At 42.8% G+C, this 26262-nt stretch overlaps 2 protein-coding genes across 2 annotated transcripts; one reads left to right on the top strand and one right to left on the bottom strand.

Annotated features, from left to right (window-relative positions):
* On the bottom strand, positions 1 to 25915 carry VGLL1 (vestigial like family member 1). The gene is made up of 5 exons (XM_019714661.2): positions 25719 to 25915; positions 21319 to 21537; positions 8536 to 8961; positions 6724 to 6783; positions 1 to 1277 (listed from the first exon to the last, which is right to left on the bottom strand). Exons 2-5 carry the CDS (start codon positions 21518 to 21520, stop codon positions 1237 to 1239), a joined length of 729 nt encoding a protein of 242 aa, XP_019570220.2. The 5' UTR covers positions 21521 to 21537; positions 25719 to 25915; the 3' UTR covers positions 1 to 1236.
* LOC109436231 (activated RNA polymerase II transcriptional coactivator p15) lies at positions 20486 to 21163 on the top strand. The gene has a single exon (XM_019714662.3). It carries the CDS (start codon positions 20519 to 20521, stop codon positions 20903 to 20905), a length of 387 nt encoding a protein of 128 aa, XP_019570221.2. The 5' UTR covers positions 20486 to 20518; the 3' UTR covers positions 20906 to 21163.
* Positions 25916 to 26262: the final 347 nt, after the last annotated feature.

Genomic DNA, 26262 nt, shown 5'->3' with positions numbered 1-26262 from the left:
TCCAGAAAAGTGAAATTTTATTATTCACCCTGAGCTTTTACACAGGAGCAAGTGGGGTGTGAATAGGGAACATTAACAACAGGGGCTTCTGAGTTTGTCACAAGGTAGGTACCAAACTCGCAGTGGCCACAAAGCCGTATACTAGATTGGAGAGGTAAATGAATTTGGAGAAACTTGTCATTTTATCTGGAGCAATGCGCAGAGAGGTCCTAGTGCCATGTCTTGGACCAAGTCTTGCCTTTAATCTCTAATTCATCTAAGATGCTGTGGGTGATCCACATGGGTGGCCCCAATGGTTCTGTGCTGAAAAGAAAGTTAATATTTCCCAGATGTCACTAACAGTGAAAGAGCTAAGGGAAAGGTTACATTGTTTATGGAAATCAGGTGGGCCCCTGTGGAAGGCTGCAAGGTGCCCCCACAGTCCAGATGAACACCTGTGGGGTGTGAGATGCCAGCGTCCTCACCCTCAGAGTGAGGGTAGACAATAACTCATGGAACTAAAGCTAAGAAATGCTCTGGATACAGAACTTACTCTAGGCCCAGCTTGGAATGAGGCAGTTTGCTTACTAACTGACTTCCAATAAGTTAGTTCTCAGATTTCTCAGCAATTCCTGTTGGAATCACTCTTTTAGAATTAAGGAATCGCATTTTCCAAGCAAAAGTATTTCATTTATCAGGCCAGCCTGAGACCTTTTCAGCTTCTTTCCAGACTTTGAGGATGCAGGAAAAGCCCAGTCTCAACCTATTCTCAATGGATATTGCCCACCCTATGTTCATTCTTATTTTGGTAGCGGCAGGAGTGAAATTGGCATCAGTCTGGTTAAGGCTGGAAAGCTTTTCGGCTAGTCCTGGTATTTCTATTCAGTTGGAAAGTGAGACAACACTATGGGATAATCCAGTCAGTCCTGGTTTGAAGGACCTTGCTGGTCAAGGGTAAGGGGACTATGATTTCTAAGTAGGGGAGCAGTGGGTGGGTGGCAGGGTGGGATGAGCAAGCAGGTGGGCCTCTATGCTCTTGATCCCTGAAAAATTCTTTTTATATGCTGGGGGTTCACTTAACAAGATTTAAACCCCTGCCATAGGGCATAGGTACCAAGGAAGAAAAGTGTACAGTTTTAGGGAGAACAGAAACTTGCTCCTGACTCAGTGCTCTCTAGTGGCAAGAAGAGAAAAGGACGGTGATGTCTTTAGACCATCTGGATTCACAGGAGAAAATCATCTTCTTCAAACTGAAGTTCAGTAAAAGAATAGATCTTTTTTCTCTGGAGACTGGGTTTCTGAAAAACAGGATAAGCATGAGGAAGAAGCTGGCTCTGGGATCAAATGAGCCCAGGCTTGAACCTTGACCTCACCACTGCCTATCTGTGTGAGCTTGGGCAAGTTAGCTAGCCTATCTGAACCACACTTTCCTCATCTATTAAATGGGGATACTAATGATACCTACCTCATAAGATTCCAGTAAGGATTAAGTGAGTTAAACACACATAAAGCCCTTAGAACAGTGCTGGGCACATATATGCTCAACAAATGTTAGCTACTATTTTGTCAAAGAGACAGTGTCTTTATTTGAAGTAGAGTGGAATTATTGTGTGGTCACACTGCAGCTTAGCTTAGTAGGTAAGACCAGGGACTTTGCAGTCAGAAAAAAATTGACTGGCACTTACTTACCTTGACTTTGGGTGAGTTATTTAATCTCCCTTAACCTCAATTTTCCCATCTGTAAATGAGGATAAAAATAGCACCTGTGTTGTAGGTAGATACTGGTTCTTATTTTGCTTCACTTTCATGATTCTTGTCATTCTCCTCATCTCTAATGACATTTTACCTCACTTTACCTCAGCCAGACATTGCGATGGTCACAGGCTAGATTTTGTCACCACCTACACAGGTGGCACCCTTCTCATCTCAATTTCAAACATCCACTGTTCAACCACCACCTCCCATGTCATTGATTTACTGCGGCATTTTTACATAACCTAATCCTTCATTCCATTACCTCCCACTACCCATCACCCTCTACCAGTCTCCATTTCCTTCTTTGTGCAGCTTAGATACAATGAGCCCTTATGATAATCACTCACTTGCAAATACCCTTAACTCCTTTTGCTCTATATTCATCGTGCTCACTTGCCAAAACCTCAACCCTGGTTGAGCCTCACCATTTGCTTTCTCTGTGCATTACACTAACCTACCATGTTTCCCCAAAAAATAAGCCCTAACCGAAAAATAAGCCCTAGCATGATTTTTCAGGATGACATCCCCTGGACATAAGCCCTAATGCAGCTTTTGGAGCAAAAATTAATATAAAACCTGGTCTTATTTTCGGGGAAACACGGTATCAACACCGATGAAGATCACACAACCCAGCTGACCGTTTCCATGTGAAACATCTCAGAGTTGAGATCAGCTCTCAGAAATCTGCTCATGTTTGTCTATGAGCAAGATTGCTTTTCCAATGCCCAAGAAGACTTTGTCATACTTTTCTACCCTCTTCAATATCCCACATTCTCATTCTCAGCTAATGATCTTGCCTCATTTTTTATTGAGAAAATAGAAATCATTGTTTAGTACTCTGTAGACTCCCCACAAACAAGCCTGCAAATATATTTGCATCTGTATCCTTTTTCTTCTGCACATTTTCAATGTTAGAATGTTCCCTTTTCCTAGCAAATGTCAGTGCTTTCATACGTCCCTTCTATCTTCTCAAAGACTTCACCCATCTTGCTCCATCATTGAGCATTGTTGGATCATTCCCATTACCGTACAAATAGGTTCTATTATTTACCTGCAAAAAATAACAACAACAGCAACAAAACAACTCACCCTACCCTACTAGTCGCTTTAGCTACTACCTCATTTCTATTTACCCCTTCAATGATAACCTTCTTTAAAAAGCTGCTACCACTTACTATCTCCCCCTTTTCATCTCCCATTCACTCTTCATCCCACTCTAATCTGGCTTCTGTCCATATCACATAATGAAAACTACTCTTAACAAGGTTATCAAAATCTATGTTGCCACATCCAATAGAAATTTCTGTCCTTCTCTCATTTGAGCTCTCAGAAGCCCTTGACCGAGTTGATCACTCCCTGTGTTTTGAAACATTCCTTCTCTTTTAGTTTCCGTAACACCACACTCACCTGGTTCTCCTACTACTTCACTCAGTAACTGTTCCTTGTTTATATCCTCTGTTGGTTCCTTGTGTCCCCAACCTCTAAATACTGGCACAGTCCAGGACTCTGTCCTCTGCTCTTCTTTCTTCTCTATCTACTCTATACCCTCTGCCTAGGTCATCATTCAATGGCTTTAAATGTTATTTATGTATCGATCAACCTCAAAAGTTTACCCAGACTTCTCTTCTGAACTCCACACTTACATATACAACTGTATATCCACTTGGGTATCTTATAGGCACCTCAGACTTAACATGGTCACAACAGAGTTGTGCCTCCTACAATCTTCCTCATTTTGATACGTGTACCACTATCTACCCAGTTGCTCAAGCACGAAACCTAAGAGCTAACCTGGAGTCTTCCCTTTTCCTCACCAGTCCCATCCAGAGCATTAGCAAATCACAAGAGCTAAACCTCTCAAATAGATCTCAAATACATCTACTTCTATCTCCACTGCTGTTACCTAGTCCAGGCTATCATCTCATGCTTCTTGCCTCCTGACTGGTCTCTGTTTTCATTCTGGCCTTTCTCCAATCTATCCTCTCTACAATAGCTTATGTGACCTTATTACATGCACATTGGACTGAATAAGGGCCTTCCAGGACTCATCAAGTCACTTAGAATATAAAATCCAAACTCTCAACATGACCCATAAGGCCCTATGTCACCTGGCCCGTCTACCTCTCCAGTCTGGTCTTGGTCTCGTGGCACACTCTCCCTTTCTCACTACACTCTGGCCACACTGGCCTTGTTCCCATACTTCACACACTTCCGGACCTTTGCAGGGGCAGCTTCCTCTACCTCCCTCATCTCTACTCCAATTCTTCCTAAAGCTGGTTCCCTTGCTTCATTTGGGTCCCTGCTCACACGTTACTTCCTCCAGGAAGCCTTCTTTGACCAATTTATCCAAAGTTGGCCCCTGTCTTTCCTTATTTCAACACCTTGTAATGTTTCCTTCACAGCACTTATCATAACTTTAAATAATTTTGTTTTTCCACTTTTGGGGGAAGGCAGGGCAGGTGTTCTGCCTTCCCCACTAGACTATTAACTCGATGAGAGCAGAGACCAAGACAGTGTGTGTGTGTCTGGCAAATAGCAATATCAATGTCATTATTATATGTAAATATTGAAGCAATGTACAGCCAGTATCTGTATCTACAGACTTAAAAGAAATCAAGTTTGCTAAAAATTTTGGCACCAAAATTTTTCGGACTCACCTCCAGAAAGGTGTCTGACTACCCTTCCGGCTGATAGCTCTTCTACTCCACATGGTCACTGCCTCAGAGGTATGTGACAACCCGCATGAGGGGACTAGGCCATAGTGGAGGGGCAGGAGGCTCTGCCTTCCTTCCTTTGACAAATATTTATCTGGGCTTCACAGAGGAAATCTTTCAGAACTACCAAAATTCCTACTGAAAGGTTCATCCAGTTCACTTTGAAATCAGGTTAATATAAAATACATAAAGAATCAAACCTATAAAGAAATGACTGAGTCTCATGCCAAATCTACTGAAACAGGAAGTAAGGGTGCAGAGTCCATACATTTCACAAGCCCCCAACAGCCCCCACTGTGGATCTCAACCTCAGGCAAGACTAGAAGACTGGCTTAAGAGCATGGGCCTTGCGAGCTTTCCTGGTCCTTCTATTCAGAGCCCTAGGAAGTTACCCCCTTCACAATCCACAAGCTCTGCTGCCTGCCTCTGCCCAGGGCCACAGTAGCAAGATAACCACCTCCCCTCAACTACTCTTTACTACTCTACTCATCTCCTGCCCCTTTCTCAAGGTAATATTGCTCCTTTGCATGCTCTCCAAGCCTTCCTCATCCTTCTCCCCTTACTCTAGGATAGTATCCTGGCCACAGATAGACAGTGAACCCATCAACAGTGAAACAATTTTACCAGTTGCTAATTTTCACTGTTGTGCACTTGATTTAAGTTGGAATTGTTTTTGATGATTTATGTTTATTATAATTTATGATTTTGATGATTTTTTTGGACACAGAACAGAGAGATAATACCTCTGCCATTTGCTAGAATCCTACAGCAAGTCCTTTCACCCGTTTGGGATTCGGTCTCTTCATCTGTAAAATGGGGATGTTTATTCATTCATTCAATCCCTATTTACTGAATGCCTAATGTGTAAGGTGCCTAGGGTACACTCATACACATATCCCAAGGTCATTGTGGGGACTGAGCAGGATGGTGTGTAGGGTATCTGGCTCATAGTCACCACCCATACATGTCGTTGCTGTTATTTTTGGTCTATGAACAATTTAAAGCCTCAAGTTTTCAGTAATTCCAAGGCTTACAATTTTTTTTAAAAATGTATAAATGGTTAATAAGGACTTTATAATCCTGAATTTCATTAATTAGAAGACCAGCAGAGCTTACTCCCTTGGGCAGAGACTGATGTGAAGCCTGACTCAGCCACGCTAAGGCCCTTGAACCAGCCCTAAATCTATCTCCTCACCTGGGCATGGCCAAGTAATCACTGAGGGTGGTCTGTGCCTTATTTGTCTGTCTTACACAAGGACTTCAAACAAATAAAAAATTGTACTACATTGGCAGTACAATTTGTACTATTTGTATCATTTCCTTTATCAATGTCGTTATTGTTTGCAGCACTCATTCATTAATTAAATATGTATTGACCTCTATGCCAGGCACTGTCACAGGTGCTGGGGATGTGGAGGCACATCCCTCAAAGTCCCTCAAGGAGCTGACATTCTAGTGAGCTCTATATATTGCCCTTCCCCTCCACTCCACACTAGACTAAAGTGACTGCAAAGAGATCAGGGGCCATGGTGGCAGCTATTCCTTTTGTTCCTCTCAAACACACAACATGGAACATGGTCTGCAGCACACAGGATGCCCTCCAAAAAGGCACTTTCTGATGGTACTATGTGCCAGGCTTACCATATGTTTGGTAGGCTTACCTTTCATGGCTTACTGTGGCTAATTTACATTAGGATATACATTCTAAGCATTTACTTATTTCACTTAATCCTCACAAAAACCCTACGAGGTGGACACTATTTTTACCCTTATTTTACAAAGGAGGCAACCGAAGTGTGGAGAGGTTAAATAATGGGACCAGGTTCCTGAATCTAGTAAGTAATGAAGCCACATTCGAACCCAGGCCGTGAAGATCCTCATGTCATTCCACCCAGATTGTTCTCATTTGACCCACTTTCAAATAGCGTGGAGCCCACAGTCCTGGCCCATGGCCTCCAGTGTCATTTTCCCTGACTGCAGAGTCCTGGGGCAGCCCCATACTCTAAGCTGAAAATTTGACATCTGGGACAGAGCAAGCTAATCCTCATGAACTTGTTCATTTTTCTGCTTCTGTGGCAAAATAAGAAAATGGTCAAGATATCAAGTGCATGGGCTCTTTGAGACTAAGATGAAACAAATTATAACTATGAGAATACTAAATGATAGAAATGAGGGTCTTTCAGTTGCTGGAGATCTTGATTTTTATGCTACAAACTTATCAACTTTGTTCTCAGGACACAGAGACGCATTATCAAAAGCAGAACCAGACACTTACTTTCACTTGCAAGGCTGGCACTAGCAGGTCCACGATCTGGGGTGAAATATCGTTTCTTGCCTAGAAAAGAAACATGATTGAAAATGAAATCTCTAGGGCTAAGTTAGAAAGTGCCCAATTGTGCCCCAGGGCCCCCAAAACACCAGCCCCTCAGTTTGTGGACACCTGGCATATTTTCTTAGATGCTACCGAAACAGAAAAGCTTCTGTTTTTAAGCCCCCGTGGGCCTTTTTCCCATCTTATAGGCAGTGTTCCTGATTAAGGGCCACTAACTTCATCAACATATCCCGAACCATCAATCACCAATTAATATGAGTAATGTCGAGTACATTAGTAGTCGAGTGTGAGAGCTGGCAGCAGTCAAGACTTCAGTGATAAACATTTGTTTGAGACTGTGTCTAAAGGTTTTGGGACTAGGATAATGCCTGCATTATAGTTTTGCCATGATGTACCTGGCATATAACAGATACTCACTAAATATTTGCTGATTAGATTTGAACTATAGAGTTGTTATGTTTGGAAAGTGGTAATTTGAGCCATCTGTATTCTAACCAACTGTTGAAACAGGGCTCTGCTGTGTGTACGCACAGGCATATATACACAGTTGGCCTAATTTTTCCCTCTGAGTCCAGTAGGAGCATATTGTTGAAAAAGAGTACAGGGGAGAGAATTTTCATAGGTTTCCCAAGCATGACATTTTTATGATTTACTCTTTTAAAGTACTTACCTAATCAAACTCTGGAAATGGTGGAGTGGTATTTTAATGGGAAATTTGTTTTCAACATTAGGATGAAACAGTGCCTGACTTAGGGAGGCTATGCTGAACAGGCCCTTTGTGTACCATACACTTAGTTCAGAGTCGAAGCAGCATCTAGCGATTTCTTTCAGGCATGGGACACTAGAACCACAGATATGTAAGGACTACAGAGCTATGAAAGAAAATGCACTCAAGAGTACATTATGCCAAAGGATGTAGGCTTGGCCCCATGAAACTATAAAATATATATTATTACCAATATTTCATATGAATGGCAAATCTTGTAGAACAGCTCTTTTGGTGAAAGTATACCTCAGGCCAATTCTTCCCCATCCTTTTACAAAGAAGGGAGTCTTGTTTTTTTCATGGGTATTTTGCATCTGGTAGGCACTAATTACATATTTGGTGAGTGAGTGAGTGAGTGAGTGAGTGAAGAAGTGTTTTAGTTCAGGACGAGGGGTGATGGTTAGGAAACAGGAACCCAAGGGAAAGCAAGCAGGAGGAGCCCAGTGCGCAGGCACGAGCCACATATAACCAGGCTCTGTGCCGGTCTCCAGGCAGTAATGGGGCTGCCTCTACAGTTGCTTTGAATTTTAATGTGTGGAGCAGATGGCTGGTATAGATTGCCCTTGTTTTTGCCCAGGAGCCTGGCATCATTGTGAGTTGCCAACCTGTTTGGAGGATAGAGTTTGAGGCACAGACTTCTGTTTTACAAATGGATTATTTGGTGGCTCATAGTGAGGTGAATGCAGACCCTACAATTTTAGGCAGCAACCCATCATTTTTCTAGGATAGGTCCAAGTCAATAGACTGGGTGAATATTCCTGGCCAAGTCCATCTGGCTGGCTCTCTGTGTAACCCTATGGTCATTAAACTGTGAATGCCAATGAAGCCTAGTGAAGATATATGGAACATTTAAGCAGAACATTCTGTCCCTCAGAAGCCCCATGTCCGGAGTGGCAGCAGTTAGTCTTGACACCTCATCTCATGCCAACTTACTCTCAACCCCAACCAATCAGAGGCAAGCCTCCCAGTATCTGGAGGCATTTCCTTACAGTGGCCTGGGCTGGAAGGCAGGTTGAAGGGAAATCCCATGCTTCCGGCTATCTGGGCAGAGTTGCAATCCTCCCACATGGCAGGTTGCTGAGGATGGGCTACACATCTGTCTTGCTGAAGGAGACTTAGGAGGGGCTCATATTTCTCATCAGGCTGGGCCTCTGGAACCAGGTGCTCAGCAGAGAAGGCATGAGGGTAATCATAATCAGGCTCTGGGGACCTGGGGCTGGCTGGGGAGGAGAACTGCCACAGCTCTCCAGGCTGAAAAGAGGGGCTCCCAGTCAGGGGCACTGAGTACTGATCCATAGCCATGGGACCAAACCCATTCATGCTGCAGCTGGCGGCACCATCTGCAAAAGACACTTCCGGCTCTGGCTTTGTCCACTGAGAAGAGAAACGCCACTGATTTGGAGGCATGTCAATATCTGGAAAGGGAAGATTTAGAAGACATGTTAAGTGTTTATTGTTTTCAAAATGCAAGTAACATTTTTCTGGTTAATGCATACTATATTTTTTAATGTGAAGAAAACGTAGAAAAGGTTAAAAAAAACAACAACACTCGAATCATAATATCCAGAGAACACCATTGTCCACCTTTAGGTGTACTCCTTTCTAAGATTTGTTTCTATTCATGTATGCATGTTTTTACATCACATACTATTTTTAAGGTAGCTTTCGCATCATTAGAATATCACAAATATCCTCTCATAACAATGAACAGAGCCAACACCGGCATTTTAAGTGGCTGCACAGTATTCCATCAATAAGTAGTAATGTGACTAACAAACATGGATGGTATTTGTGGGCAGCTCAGTTATTTCCATTTTTCAATTATATTAACAAAATTAAAATGAGCATCTTCGCATGTATACACACACATATACAGAGGGTGCCAAAAAAATGTATATACATTTTAAGAAAGGAAAACTGTCTATGCACCCCTATGTTTATTGCAGCACTATACACAATAGCCAAGACATGGAAACAACTGAAATGCCCATCGGTAGACAACTGGATTAAGAAACTGTGGTACATTTATACAATGGAGTATTACGTGGCCATAAAGAAGAAAGAAATCTTACCATTTGCAACAACATGGATGACCTAGAGAACATTATGCTAAGTGAAATAAGTCAGACAGAGAAAGATAAATACCATATGATCTCACTTACATGTGGAATCTAAAGAAAAGAATAAATGAACAAACTAATCAGAAACAGTCTCAGAGACATAGAGGAAAAACTGGGGGTTACTAGATGGGAGGGGGTGGGGATAAGGGAGAGGGTGAGGGGATTAGAAACCACAGTTGGTAACCACAAGATTGCCACAGGGATACGAAAGACAGTTTGGGGGATATAATCAATAATGTTGTAAAGATTTTGTAGGGTATCCGATGGACACTTGTGTTACTATGGAGACCACCTCAGAGATGGTGTAGATGCCTGATCACTGCGCTGCACACCTGAAGCTGAAGCTGAATAATAACGAATGTCAACTATAATTTTATATATATATATATATATATATATATATATATATATATATATATATATATATATACACACATACACATATATATGTACTCCACAAGAAGTGGAGTACAGCATAAGAAATAGAGGTAGTGGAAATGTAACGGCTGTATGCGATGTCAGAGGGGTAGTAGATGGGGGAGGGGTGTTATCACTTTGTGAGGGGTATAAATGATAAATATCTGACTATTACAGTGTTTTGTACACATGAAACTAATAAATGAAAAAAGGAAAACTGTATTAAAATTGTAATACTCAAGGGAGTGGCCGGTTAGCTCAGTTGGTTAGAGCATGGTGCTGGTAGCACCAAGGTTGCCGCTTCGATCCCCACATGGGCCACTGTGAGCTGCGCCCTCCTTATAATAAAATAAAATAAAATAAAAATAAAATAGTAATACTCAATATATACCGATAACAAAAGATGAATACAAGTCACGTTTGACTTCTGCAATTACAAGAGGTGCTCAAAGTGGTTACCATCAGCGTCCAGACACTTCTGATTATGGCGAACTACAGCTTGAGCAACGTTGACCAAAGTGTCCACTTGTGTACATTTTTTGGCAGCCCCAGTATATCTTTGTACCCTTGTCCAACTAGCCCTTCAAGGAAACTTTTCTAGAAGAATTGCTTGATTAACGGTGATTTGTGTTTGGTTGTTGCTATTGTTTGGCTTTATTTTGTAGCTGGCGTTTTGAGTACACAGAATAGGAGGACGCCACAGAATTTTATAAAGGGTAACACTTTGGTAACACTCACCAAAGTCTAGGGGTCGAAACTCCATTTTCAAAAGGGATCCAGGGCTTGGGGATATTAAGAGGCTGGACCAAGGTAGCACAGCAGATTAGCCAACTAGGGATCTAAGCTGGAGTGATAAGTGATGGGGTGGGGAAGTAGTTGCTTGGACCTCTTCCTGCAAAAGCACAGTGCTCAAGGTCAAGCAGTAACTCACTCAGTTTCTTCTTGCGAAGTTCTTGTGGACTGGGTAATGGGATGGAGTCTCCTTTGGTCTCAGACACTATTTCTAATTGTGCCTATAATAGCCGCTGACTCTGAGTTCTCAAGAAGTCTAGGATAGTTCATGACACCGACGGATGTTTTCCCCATTCTCAACACTCACTCATGCAAGAGGGAAGGAGGGAGAGAGAGCTCTGGCAGGTGATACTTAAAGCCTTGAGCCTTTCATCTACCCAAGATAATGAAGGGGGGGCTTGGGTGTAGATACAAAGGAAGACTGTCTGGTCTCCTCCTCCTCCACATGTGCCTCTTGTAACTCTCCTGAATGTTCAATTTGCCTGGATTTTGCACAAGGTAAGAATGTCTGACATGTCTGCCCAGTGATACTGGAATGCCCCCACCCACCACCATAACTTCTCACGTCATACAGATGATAAGACCAAAAAAAAAGCCCTAACCTGCATGGCATAGACATTCTGCCCAACATTTCACATCATTCACAATAAACAACGGGTAATGGTTGGCGTCTTTTAATGAAATCAAGACCAAGGACACATATATTAAGATTTGTTCCTGGGGATGCATGCTACTTTTGAAAACTGATTATCTGCAGAGCCGTAGCAATTCAGGGCACTGTATAGCACAAAGAGAGTGAATAAGCTGACCTAGTATAATCACTGTCGGTGTTTCATATTCACTGAGGGTACTGCATGTCCTAAGCACAAATTAGAAACAATGTGTAGCCTCTGACAACTGGGCAATTTCCATCTGAACTGGCCCTACAGATATACATATGACGTAGGCGCTGAATGCAAGGCACCAGTGTGTTTCGAATATTTCTGTTAACTGCTTCCCTTCCAGAATTCTCTGATTGAAATATTAAGGGGAGTGGGTGGTGTGCCACTGTCCAAGATCCCATTTGGTCACTGAGTGCACCAGAGCACAGTTTGGATGGTATCCTGTGGGGAGGCACAGAGTACCCTAATCCCAAATTCACAGCAACCCAATAGTGGGCCTTGGGTGGCCTTGGGAAAGGCTCTTTTCTATACCAGGCTTGGGCGTTGGTGTCACGTGGAGTGGAAAACACCCTGGGGGCCGGCCCGGTGGCTCAGGCAGTTGGAGCTCTGTGCTCCTAACTCCGAAGGCTGCTGGTTCAATTCCCACATGGGCCAGTGGGCTCTCAACCACAAGGTTGCTGGTTGCACTCCTGCAAGGGATGGTGGGCTGCACCCCCTGCAACTAGAAAATGGCAACAGGACCTGGAGCTGAGCTGCGCCCTCCACAACTAAGACTGAAAGGACAACAACTTGACTTGGAAAAAGTCCTGGAAGTACACTGTTCCCCAATAAAGTCCTGTTCCCTTTCCCCAAATAAAAAAAAAAGAAAACAGAAAAGACCCTGAACTTGATGGGCCACTCTTTCTGAGGCTTCTTGAGCCCACTTCTCCAGCAATCACACCCCTGTACCCTGTGAACCAGTAAAGGTATCCTAAACCACAACCTGGACTGGCCCAAGGTTACTGCTGCTGCTGCTACAAGTGGCCCTGATGACCCTTTCTTATCCAAGTTTCCCTCTGAAGATGAGAGAGGGAGCCCCAGGAAGACTCTGCCGCCTCCTAAAACCCCAAACTAAATTAATGAATGGAGAACAGGTAAGGAACACTTTGGTTCTGGGACACTTGGGACAGGCTGGATTTTCCTTTCCATAGGAACACAAAATGTTTCCATTCCATATACTCCAACTCTTGAGCATCTAGACCCTATCTCTTAGTGCTATCCATGCCTCTAGAATTCCTGAGGCCTCTGGTCCTAAGACCAGGTCCTGTTCAGAGAGTGCTAGTCTCCCTTTCCCACTCTGCCCCTTTAGGGTAAAACCAGCAGACCATTTGGCAGACCATTCCCCGGGCCTAAGCAAACACAGGGACACCACGCACATACACTCATATACATATCTAAGAGACCAGAACCTTCTAGAAAGCATTTCTAGGCACTGAAAAGTTTGCTCCTACCCCAGAAGACCTCTCTCTCCAGTCTCTTCTATTTTTTTAACTTTTATTTATTTAAGTGTGTGTTGTTTTTTTCCAGGATCCATCAGGTCCAAGTCAAGTAGCTGTTTCATTCTAGTTGTGGAGGGCGCAGCTCACAGTGGCCCATGTGGGGATCAAACCAGCAACCTTGTTGTTAAGAGCACCGCGCTCTAACCAACTGAGCTAACCGGCTGCCCTGCTTTGAGGATTGAGACCATTTCTCTTTTGTTCACTATCATATCCTCGGGAATTTGCAGTGTGTCTAACAGTTAGTAAGGCCTGACTTAATATTATTCTAATAAATACACACATGCACGAATGCACTCACATATGCACACACGTGCTTAGACACACATATGTACACAAAAACATGTACACACTCTCAACCATATGCACACACACACAGCCCTCCACTCTAAATCTTCCTATATGAATGAGTAGAGCAGCATGCCAAGAGGTTAAGAGCACAGACTTTGAAGTCAGACAGCCTTGGAGTCCCATCCCAGCTCTGCCACTTCCTAGCGGTGTGACACTGAGCATGTCCTCTCCCATCTCAGAGCCTCTTGGGACTGTTGTAAGATTAAATGGGACAGTCCACGTAAAGGGCTTAGCACAGTGCCTGGTGCATAATAGGCACTCAATAAGTGATAGCTATTGCTGTTATTATTATTAATCATTGTTTCGGTTTATATACCCAGTTTGTGCTCACATTCATAGGTTTCTTTCCTAGTTTGCAACATTCCATGTAACCAACCCAGGAAAAACGAAATGGTAATGTAGGACGCCTGAGGATCCTCCCTGCCGTCAGTCACCCAGTGCCGAGAAGGGAGGGGAGAAAAAGACTGAGAAGAGAAGCCCCAGCAGCAGCACTCCAGGGCTGATGTGAAGATGGAGTAGATACTGGCCCTAGGAGATTTCAGTAGCCTGTGCTCAGTGTGTGTCCATTCCCAAGGAAGAACACATCAGAACTGGGCAGGCAAGACTGTAAAACTAGAACAGCTTTTGTTTACTGAGCACTTCCTCTGGAGGAGGTGCTTTGCTGAACGCCCCGCATACATGATCTTATGTGATCCTCACAGCAACCCAGATGGAAAAGACTCAGAGTGGTTCCAGTCACTTGCCTAAGGCCACAGTTAGTAAGTCGCAGAGCTGTCTGATTCCAAACCTCATGCGTTTACTGGCTATGCCTCCCCAACATTGCAAAGAGGTAGTATGCTTTCCCACCCTACTGGGGTTTAAGGGGTGGCATATGGGCATGACATTTCTGGGAAGCAATTTGCCAGTATATGTTAAAACCCTAAAATTTGTTTATACGCTTTGATCCAGTCATTGCACCGATGGCAATTTATTTTAAGGATATAATCAATGATGTGTGTAAAAATTTAGCTACAAAGATACTCAAAGTAGCATTTATAATATAGTAAAAGATTGGCAATAACCTAAATGTCCAAAAATTTTAATACATCTATAAAAAGGGTACTCTTGAGCTATTAAAATGATGTAGAACATGTAATAGCATGGAGAGATGTACAACTACTGCTGATTAAAAAAAAGTTATGACCCATATGTACAAAATAATGTTGTGTTGTAAAACTTAGTATGTGTGCATAGATGCACACATGGTTTTGTGTCCTGACTGCTTATCTGTGTTTTCTAAAATTTTCAAAAATTACCACATTATTTTTATTATCAGAAAAAGTTATTTTTAAGTAAAACCTTAAGAAACCTCTTCACTCGGTGAATCTGAATCACAACTGTGAAAGATCAATGCACAATTACCTGGTTTTCTTCTATCTATCCTTGTTTTGTTTTTCTTTTTTAATTTTCTTCCTTCTCCCCTCTCTGTCCCTCCCTTTAATACAAATCCTGCTTTATGATGAAATTGAACCCAAGAACCCTCAGAACACACACCCACATCTTGCACCATGAAAGTGCAAACTTTGGCCTGCCCAGTCTGCATGCATTGACTCTTCCCTCTGCCTTCTTTGTATTATACCAGGGGTGCCAAAAAAATGTATACAACTCAAGCAGTAGTTCGCCGTAATCAGCTGATGGTAACCACTGAGCACCTCTTGTCATTGCATAAGTCAAACGCGACTTGTATTCATCTTTTGTTATTGGTATATGTTGAGTATTACATTTCTAATACAGTTTTCTTTTCTTAACATGTGTATACATTTTTTGACACCCTCTATATTCTTTGTATTAGCGGAGGTCAAAACACTGGAAACAGAAGGACAGCTTACAGGAGACAGTCCCACCTTCTCCTTCACTCACCTCCCTGTGGTACCTCACCTTTTAATGATTATCCAGATTCCTTTTCCCAAATGAAAATGGAGAAGAAATACAGAACATGTGCTACTATTTCAAAGTGGCTAAGAGCTCAGGATCTGGAATCAAACTGATTTGGTTGCGAACAGCCACCCCTTATTAGCTGTGGGATCCTGAACGAGTCACTTGACTCTGAATCTGTTGCCCTGGGCAGAGTGAGAGTTAAGTTGGTGTGAGGATTCAGTGAGATAATCCATGACACCTCCCGGGCTCACAGGAGTCTATACTCAAAAAATGTTAGCCATTGTAAACAGCATTAGCAATAGTCCTTGTGGGCAACATTAACACTCAGGCAATATTAACACTCTCGCTATGGCGTTGTTAAGATCACAGAGGCAGGACAGTGAAGTAATCAAGAGACTGGCTCTGGAGTCTGACTGACTTGGGTTTCAATCAGTTACTCACTTGCTGTGATATGCCTCGTCATTTACCCTCTCTGGGCTGCAGTTTCCTCCTCTGTGAGTGAGGATATGAGTACCCATTGTAAAGTGGTTTCGTGGAGTACAATACACATGCAGGAAAATGCACAAGTATAAAGTGTGCAGCTGGGGAATTTTCACAAACTGCATGAAGCAGAACATGACCATCACCCCAGAACATGACATGACCGCCATGCACCCGTCTAGTCCCTAACCACCCCATCCCTGAAGGAAACCACTCTCCTATCTTCTAATACCATAGATTCAGTTTGCCAGTCTTTGACCTTTCTAAACCACTGAAGTGGATGCAGTAATTGTAGCCTGGTGTCTGACACCCAGTAGTGGCTCAACAATATGTTGACAGTTTCCTCACCCTAACTGGAAGGGAAGACACCAAGTTGTCAGTGTTCAGAAGGACCATAAACAACAAGCGTGACTCTATCTCATAGTATTCACATTAAAGAAGAAACACAGTGTTTATTCCTCACTCACTAGATTTCAGAGGAGGGGAGAAAGGAGGTGGGACCTTTTGAGACCGACTATAAAAGAACTCTGGGGCTCAGGTGTACACCCTCACTTTCTCAGCAGCCCTCAAGCAATGTTGTCAGGCCAGGGGCTGGGCTGGAAGCCGTGACAGGAAAAATATGGGGTGGGATGTGCGCCTGGACTGTGCCTCCCCCAATGGTAACTACTGAAGCTTCTCAAGTTACCTACTCTGAAATCACCAATGTCCTTTTTTTAAAGGGAGATTAATTCAAAGATACCTTCAGCTTGTGTTTTCTGAAGTATAGCCAGTGTAAATTATGCATAAGCAAATAAAAAAATAACTTTGATTTGGGAAAAGCAGCCAGGAAATTTGATGGCATGTCCCAGCCACACAGGTCTGTTTGGGCTTTGCGTATTTGGCTTGACTGAGTGCCCTTAGAATGTGGGGCAGTCGGCGCTGGGAGTCCATGAATACGAGCCTGTTCTAGGCATGACTCAGGGGCTGAGGGGATGCTAACAGTCAGTAAGGAATGGCCACTTTATTATGGATTTCCCACCATTTGTGAAGCTGCCTGTATCTCATAAAACACCTCAAGTGAGAACCACTGGGGGACCATCTTCTTTCATGGGGCCTTCCTCTGAGGCAGCAGAGCTTATGAGAAACTTGACTCCTAACTGTGATAAGAGAGGCCCTCAAGGAAGACAGGCTCTCTGCTTCTTTTGCGCAACCAGCGAGACAAACATTTGCCTAGCCCATACCACATTGCAAGGGAGACATCTTCACAGTCAAGGGATCTGCGAGATTCTCACAGAAAACGCAACAACCAACGTAGGTGGAGAAGAAGGCTGCCTCTGTTTGGCCTGCGAAGACTGGTTTGGGCAAGAAACAGGGCCATGTCCAAGTTCCCTTAGTTGGCCAGAGGTCAGAAGGCATGGGAAACAGTATAGCTGCCACACAGCACAAGTCCCTGGAAAACCTGAAGGCTTACAGGAGCTGCTTGCTGCTCTGTAATAATAATGTTTTGAATGCAGACTCTCATGTCCACTCTAGCCATTGAAAAACACAGGTCAAGCTTTGGCACCACCACCATAAAAATAATTAACATCCATGTGGCACTTACTACATGCAGTTTGACATGCATTATTTCATTGACTCTTCCTATAGTTAACTAATACTCAACTTTAGAGATGAGGAAACTGAGGCACAGAGTGATGAAGTGATATGCCTGAGATCATATTGTTAATATTAGATTGGTGCAAAGGTAATTGCCGTTTTTGCAATTATTTTTAACCTTTTAAACCGCAATTACTTGTGCACTAACCTAATAAATGGTAGAGCTGGCCTGGCCCCAGACTGCCTGGTTCAAAAGCTATACACCCATCACATAATCCCTCTCTCTGCAGTGACTCCATCTATGGCAGACAGAAATACCCTCTAATCCAAATCCCAATCTCATTCATTGAAGCAATAATTATTGAGAGCCTTCCATGTGTCAGGCATTGGGCTAGGTACTTGGAAAGCAGCACTTAACAGACTGAGTCCCTGCTGACATGGGATTCAGAGTCTAGGGGTTGGAAGGAGGCAAGAAACACATAAATATATAATTTGTCCAGTGGAGACAAATGCTAAGAAGAAATAAAACAGGGTAAGACAGAGGGTGACAGGTGGGGGTTCATTTTTTAAATAGTTTGTTCAGAGAAGGCCTGTATGAAGACAGGACATTTGGATGGAGATTTGAATGAAGAAAGGGGAAGTCATGTAATTATCTGGGGAAAGAGCATTTCAGGAAGAGGGGGGAAAACTAGCAAAGGGCCCGATGCAAGATTGTACTTGGCATTTTTCTACAAATAGCAAGGAGGCGAGACTGGAGTGAGTGAGATGAGAAGTTGTAAGATATGAGATCAGAAAGTTTTAACCGGGGCCCAGATGAGGTAGGGCCCCATTAAAACCTTTGTATTTGATTCCAAGTGAGACAGGAAGCTATTGGAGAGTTTTGAAGAATGCTGTGATATAACTTTTATTTTAATGGTGTCACTGCGATTGCTATCTTGAGAATAGACTGAAGGGGAGCAAGGGCAGAAGCAGGGAGACTAATTACCATGCTTCCCCGAAAATAAGACCTAGCCAGTCAATCAGCTCTAATGCGCCTTTTGGAGCAAAAATTAATATAAGACCCGGTCTTATATTATAATATATTATTTAAGACCCAGTCTTATATTATAGTAAAATAAGACCAGGTATTATATTATATTATATTATATTATATTATATTATACCCACTCTTACAGTAAAATAAGACCCGCTATTATATTATATTATATTATATTATATTATATTATATTATATTCCCAGTCTTATAGTAAAATAAGACCGGGTCTTATAGTAAAATAAGACCGGGTCTTATATTAATTTTTGCTCCAAAAGACGCATTAGAGCTGACTGTACAGCTAGGTCTTATTTTCGGGGAAACAAGGTAGGAGGCTACTGCAAAAATCCAGGGGGTAGATAGTGGCTTCTTGGACCAAGGTGATAGCTGTGGAGATGGGGAGAAGTGGTCAGATCTTGGACTATTTTGAGGGTAGAATTTACAGAATTTTTCAAATGATTTAACGTGAGGTATGAGATAAAGAGAGGAGTTAAACATGACTCCAATTTACTAGAAGGATGCAGCTGCCACTTTTGAGAATTGCTGCAAAATGAAGCACAGAAATGGGTCAATAGACCGAGAGTTGGTTTTATCTCAGGTTTTACCAGGCAAGCAGGATAGAGGAAGTGAGCAACTATGGATGGATAGTACTTACAAGGGAGTGATTGTAATGAACCCAAGCTAGTGTATTCAGATCTAAATCAAAGAGTCAAAGAGCCAAAGTTGGCAGACTTGTCTGTGCACGAAGAGCCTGGGGTTTTGACCCTTCTGAGAAGTCAGATGGGTAGGTCCTCTGAATCCCACTTACCACATGCAAATTCCCCAAATGACTCAAGATCAGTCATTGCTGCTCCCACTCTGAAGTACTCAGCATTCTCTTGGACATTACCTCCCTCCCACCTCCTTGTGCCATTTTAACAAGATCTTCTACAGCATTTCCTTTAGTATGTGCTGCTACCACACCCCCTCCCACATGTTTACTTAACTCACAAGTCTCTGAGAAAACCATGTCACCTGACTAGAAAAGGAATTTCTAGGAGAGAAGTAAATTCTGCAAATGTGAGTACATCGGATATATACCAACTCTCCACTGAAACCCAAAGAGGAAAGCCAGAGTGATGACATCTGGAAACAGGTGAGCTCTTCTGCAGGCAGAAGTCCCTGGTCTATTTGCACATTTCAAAAGGGGATGAGGAGCCCTATCAATTCACATCCACCTGGCAGGGTGACTTCTCCATTAGGCACAGCAGGCCTAAGCCCATGAATACTTTTAGGAGCCCATGAAAATGCTGTTTACTTCTTTTAAAATTGGAAGAAAAATGAATACAATAATGATAAGGAATATATGAAAATGACTCCAGCCTGGATTATATTTGTTTTTATACCAATGCGGTCACAAAATATCCTTTTTCATATTTTTCTGGAGGAAGGGGCCCATGATGGCCAAAGAGGCTAGGGTCCATGAAAGTTACACTGCAGCCCTTGCCAGCTTCATTGTTATGGCTTTCTCCACACCTGGATATTTTGATGAGCTTATTTTGACATAGCTCTTGAAATAATTGTTTTGCAATATAAGAATGCATCTTTTAAAAATATTACCCAATAGTGCACACAATAGACACATACCCCTGATACTGTTAAGAGTGGGGGAGAAGGATGTGGGGAGACTCCATGTACCAGCCTCTGGCCCCTCCCACTATCACCAGATCATCCACTATTGGTTGAGAGGAGGCAGTGTATACCTGCATAGGACATGCTTTCTCATATCACAAATCTTTTGGTGTTCCTGCCCCTTTCGGGCCAGGAGTAGTAGTACTAGTGCTATTAACAGTAATACCGATGATAGCGAACAATTGTGGTGCTCTGATTGTATACTACTATTACAAACAATACTGATAATGGTGATAATAGCAAACAATTCTGGTGTTCTGACTGTATACCGAGCAGTTAACCTAGCATTTAATGCAATGGAGCAAACAATGAAATAGGTGAAGTACTTTCATTAAACAGTGCTCATTTTCACATTAAACTTCTAAGAAAGGAGTCGCAAGCGAGCAAGCACTAGGTTGTTAGACTGCAGGAGCGGAGCAATGCCTAAATCAAAGGAACTTGTTTCTTCAAGCTCTTCTGGCAGCGATTCTGACAGTGAAGTTGACAAAAAGTTAAAGAGGAAAAAGCAAGTTACTCCAGAAAAACCTGTAAAGAAGCAAAAGACTGGTGAAACCTCAAGAGCCCTGGCATCTTCTAAGCAGAGTAGCAGCAGCAGAGATGATAACATGTTTCAGATTGGAAAGGTGGGGTACGTCAGCATTCGAGACTTTAAAGGGAGAGTCCTAATTGATATTAGGGAATATTGGATGGATCCAGAAGGTGAAATGAAACCAGGAAGAAAGGGTATTATTTCTTTAAATCCTGAGCAGTGGAGCCAGCTGAAGGAACAGATTTCTGACATTGATGATGCAGTAAGAAAACTGTAAAATCAGAGCCATATAAAACCTGTACTGTTCTAGTTGTTTTAATTTGTCTTTTTACATTGGCTTTTGTTTTCTAAACATTGTTTTCCAAGCTATTGTATATTTGGATTGCAGAAGAATTTGTAAGAATACTTTTTTTTTAATGTTCATTATTAAAAATGTTCTGAATGAAACTAATTGTCAACTTTATTAAGGAAGATTTCTTTGTGCCCACCACCTATTGTAAAATAAAATCAAGTAATACAATCTTTAAAAAAAAAACTTCTAAGAAAGGGGTAGCAGCTTCTTACTCGGCAGTGTGACTTGCCTTCAACAAATATACACACTTGTCTAAGTGTATTAAGAGCATCAGAGAACTGTCTTTGAGTGATAGCCTTAGGGAAGTTCAGCCTTCTCCCCCCTCTGAACAAGCTCACCATTCCTCAGGAGCACATCTTCACTCTGGCTCAAAGGTCTCAGTTCTTGGGGGTTCTTGATATTGCTCAGAGCTCTGGAGAAGTGTTCATCCACTACGCTGCTGATGTCCCCTTGGAAATAGGTGAAAATGACACACCGGGAATTCCATTCAGTCTTTATAGGCCTCTGCATCTGGCCAGCATTCATCTTCATTTCTTCCATTGAGACACAGGTGATCACTACGGATCAAAAGCAAAATATTACAGGCGATATTTATCCAAGTGGCGTGGCTATAGTTTCCGTGGCCAGCATCCTTGGGGGCAAGCAGTTTGCTCCTACCGAGTACAGGCTCAACAACCACGCTGCACTGGTTTGAGGACCAGTTGGGGAGCCTGGTATGGTCAGTGTTCAGGAAACAAAACAGCCCTACACAGTGCTGAAGGGGCTCTTCCTGACAAATGAGAAGTATTGTCTGTCAACATGATTAGAAGACCATCAAAAAACGGGAAGGAAAAAAAAAGGACAATGGGGCCAAAACATGGAGTAACATCCTTCTGGGGAAGTGCCTTCCTCCTCCCAGAACTATATGTAGATCCCCCTGGACAAAGGGTGAGCTCCCCTGTAGAGCTGGCTAAGCAATCCAGTGCATACTGACAATTTCCGTTTTCATCGTAAGCACTGCTTTCCATCTTAACTGCTTCCATGCAAGATACTAAAACACACCAAATTCTCCCTGATGCCAGAAAATATATATGATAGTAGCCTGCACCTACTTCCCACCCCATCTTAGAAACTAGCAATTATAAACCACATCGGTCCTAAGGCCTCCTGACAGACATATGCTAAACCAAATGCAGATCTCAAAATACACACAATTACACTCACACACTTTTTACATTTATATGTTGTGGCAGCATTGGTGAAAAGCGCCTGATAGATTGTCAGCTCTGCCCCCCACATTACCCTCTGCACCTAGAACAGGGCCTGAAATATGGTAAATGTTTGATAGCTGTTTGCTGTATCGCCTTAAACCTGGCCTCCAACATTGTATCCTACCTGAGCTCTGTCCTTTTGCACTCAGGCCAGAAAACGGCGCACAGCAGGCACTCAAAACGCGCTGTGACCTTCCTTTAACTAGAGAAGCTCCTTTATCTTTGCCCCCCCCCCCAATCTGACAGCAGTGCTCCACCTAAAGACACCTTCAATCTATTAATTCTTATGAAAATGAATAGAGTTGAATAGCCTGACTCCCTCCCTAGTCCTCCAGATCCTTGAGAATGTGAGCCATTTCTTATTCATTTCTTTATCCCTAACACCTAGCACAATGCAGGCATTCAGTAAACAGCGGCTGAAGGCCATAATGCCATTTCATGCAGAGACAGCACAATGCAAGGAAATTATACCAATTAGAGGAGTCAAAGGGCCTGGGGTTGACTTTTGGGAAACCACTTGGTCTCTGGGCTTCAGATTCCTCTTGGATAAAATGAAAAGGTTAGAATATTTGAATTCTGCAGTCTGTTATTTTATGGTTCTACTCAAAGCATCAACAAATTATGACGGGGACATTAGGAAGGAATCTGGCTGTGAGCAGGGGACCCTTTCTAAAAAGTTCTCCTTTCAGAATCATTCTAGCCCCAGTCATAAATGGACAATGTTGTCTCCAGAAGCCTTTGAACACATCACTCTGTTTTCCCCCAGCTGACAGCCACACTAAGCATAACCAGGCACTACCTGAAAAATGAATCCATTGTACCCTTATTGCAAAAAAACATGTGAACAACCACTTTGAAAAACTGGCAGTTTCTTATAAAGTTAAACATACACCTACCACGTGACCCAGCAATCTTACTTCTAGGTACACATAGCCAAGAGAAATGCAAACATATGTCCGTACAAAGAGTTGTATGTGAATGTTCTTAGCGGCTTTATTTATAACAGCCCCAAAGTGGAAACAACCCAAATGTCCAACACCTGGAGAATAAATAAATTAGCTGTGACATTTTCACACAATGGAAAGTTATTCAGCAGTAAAAAGGAACAAACTAGCATGGAAGAATCACAAAAACATTATGTTGAGTGGGAAAAAAAAACCAGACACTAAAGACCACATATGATTCCCCTTAATCTCTGGTGATAAAGGTCAGAACAGTGGTTGCCTGTGGGGTGGAAATTGGGAAGAGGCAGGAGGGAATCAGGGGTGTTGAGAATACCCTACATCTTATCTTGACAAGGGTAAAGGTTATATGTGGATGTATGCATTTGTCAAAAGTCATCAAACTATACACTTAAGATCTGTGTGTTCGCTGTAGGTAAATAAATGATCACTCAATGAAAAAGCACATGATATATATATTTGGATACTCAAAGTTGAAGAAATAAAGCACAGGTGTTATCCTTGAGCACATTATAAGTCAGAGAAAGACATGTACTGTACGATATCACTTATATGTGGAATTTTTAAAAGCCAAACTTGTAAAAACAGCAAGTTAGATGGTAGGTACCAGGAGGTGGGAGTGGGGGAACAGGACAGACGTGGTATAAGGGTACAAACTTGCAAGGAGTAGTAAAATAAGTCCTAGAGATCGAGTGCATAGTACAGTGAATACAGACAACAATGTTGTATAATCATCACCAACCTGCTAAGAGACTAGAACTTAATCATCCCAACTACTAAAAAGAAAGGATAATTAGGTAACAACATGAGAGGTGATAATTATGGCTACAATAAGAATCATATTACAATATATAAATTTATCAAATTAACATGTTGTGCACACTAAAGTTAGTTATATGTCAAATCTATTACAAAAATTAGCAAAAACTAAAGCAGAGGTGTTATGAATTATAAAGTAATGATAAATGTGGTAGCTGCACTTTTTCTAAAGCTACAGTTTACAGAATAATTACTTTGTGCTAGAAAGCATACGTGTATTTTCTCCAATCTTTACAACCTTCAAAGTAGGTATTATTATGCCCATTTTATAGATTTGCAAATTGGGGCTTAGAGAACGTGAAATAAACTGCCCCCACCACAGCTAGGTGGTGGCCGAGCTGAGATTTGCACCCAGGTCTCTCTGGCTTCTATGTCTCTACTTTTTCCACAGTCCCCTACTGTCTACCAGGTAGAACTAATAGTGCCTTACCCTCTGTGGACCTCAGTCTCCCCATACACCAAATGTGAGGGCTTGGCCTCTAATTTCTAGGGGACCTAAAACAAGCCTCTGGTTTCCTTTAGCGAATGCAGGCAGAACATCTGTGCCTCCCTCGGGGCTTCTCCTTGAAGCCTCTCTCCTGCAAGGGCTGCTTAGCACCTTTATAGGACTCTTATTCTCAGAACTGCCTGTGGCCACTGTTTTAGGCTTGACACAGCTTGCAATCTGTCTTTTCTAAGATTCCCTGAAGCCACGAGAAACGAGAAGCAGCAGTCTGGACACTTGGGACCTGAAACATGGTCTTAGTCTCCTTGGGTAGTGACCACAGGCCACCTGGCCACAGCCAGGAAAGGGTAGAGATAGAGAAATTCAGAAACAACGTCTCAGTCCCATCACCTTGGGAGGCTCAGACCATGCGCAACTGGGGATCCTGAATAAATCACAAGGACGCCCTCTGCCTCCTTCTTCCTATTCAAACACTGGAAACGCATTCAAAGGAAAGTCATGGGCTACTGGTCCACATCCAGCTCACAAGCAGTTCTCTGGGCTGCAGTCGGCCCTCAGCGGACAGGATCTGTATTTGAGGGATGTTACAATTCTGAGAACTGCTATTTGGCTTAATCCTTTGCAGAACTGCATATCATTGCACCTCTGGAGCAGTTTCATCCTCCAGTGAGCCCTCTTGGAGGTAAAGGTGGGTCTGGCTTAGAAGAGGATGCTGCAAAGTTGGAACTGAGGGGTATCAGTGAGGCAGAAAAAAGGATGGGACTTTCCTGGAGCAGATGTTTTTTATCAGTGCCTGGCTTGTAGTAAAAGCCCCTTGCAGACAAAAACCCAAGGCCAAGCTTTGCCAGGTGTGCAGTGAGAACAGCATAACTTCAAAAGTACACCGTAGCTTGCAATTTCCCCGACACGCAAAATATACAGACTCCAAGTAGACCTCGAAATATTGCCCAATCAACTGCCCAAATATTTTAACACAGAATCCAATATCAGCTGTTTGAGCTCCACCCTACCCCAGTGCCTACACGGACACACTAACCACACTTCTGCAAAACGGTACCCAGCACCCGGGGGTGGGGTGGGGAGTCAGAGAAGTTGTCACAATAATAACTTAGAACAAAAGCCCCAAAGGGACCAGATTGTTATCTCACTGAGCAAAGCATGTGATGCTCACAGTTCCCTCATGCCTCCCACCCTGCACCTCAATTCTTTCCCCGTTAAATTTCCATCCGTCCCCACCAAAACGAGTCCCCAGCTTTTCTTACCTTAATTCCCAACCATCAGCTGAAATACAGCAAGATGCAGTGGCCCAAGCAATGGCTGGGCAGAGGTGCGTTTTGATGGCCACAGCTGTCTGGCCCCCTTTAGAGCAGCTCAGGGCTCGCGGAAGCTGGGGCTAGGGATTTTGTACCCTCCCCTCGCTGCTTTCTGCCCCTCTGCGGGGCTACAGGAGACATTTCCTGCTAGCTATCTATTAAGAATGCAGAAAATGCACTCCAACAAGTCAATCGGGTTGGGCACCTGCAGGAATGAGGAAAATAGGTAGCTCTTTTTTATTTCTTTCTTTTTGCATTAAAAAAAAAAGCACTTAGCGATATTGTCTCTTAAAATAGGCGGTCAATTGTTTGCCCAGAAACCACACACAGAGTCAATAACACAACACCTGAAACATCAGTTGTGGGGCTGGAATCACGCTGATGTCACTTTGAATCTCAGGAATTGAGAAAGTCAGTTTAATTCATCACTACCTTCTCCTTCTCTCTCCGTGGTAAGAGAAAGGGAGCCCAGACCCCTACGATTATGGTCTTG

This window comes from Rhinolophus sinicus, chromosome 18, assembly GCF_057876585.1.
Source record: "Rhinolophus sinicus isolate RSI-liver-muscle chromosome 18, RSI-T2T, whole genome shotgun sequence".
Lineage (NCBI taxonomy): Eukaryota > Metazoa > Chordata > Mammalia > Chiroptera > Rhinolophidae > Rhinolophus > Rhinolophus sinicus.
This window is presented reverse-complemented; position numbering and strand designations above follow the sequence as displayed.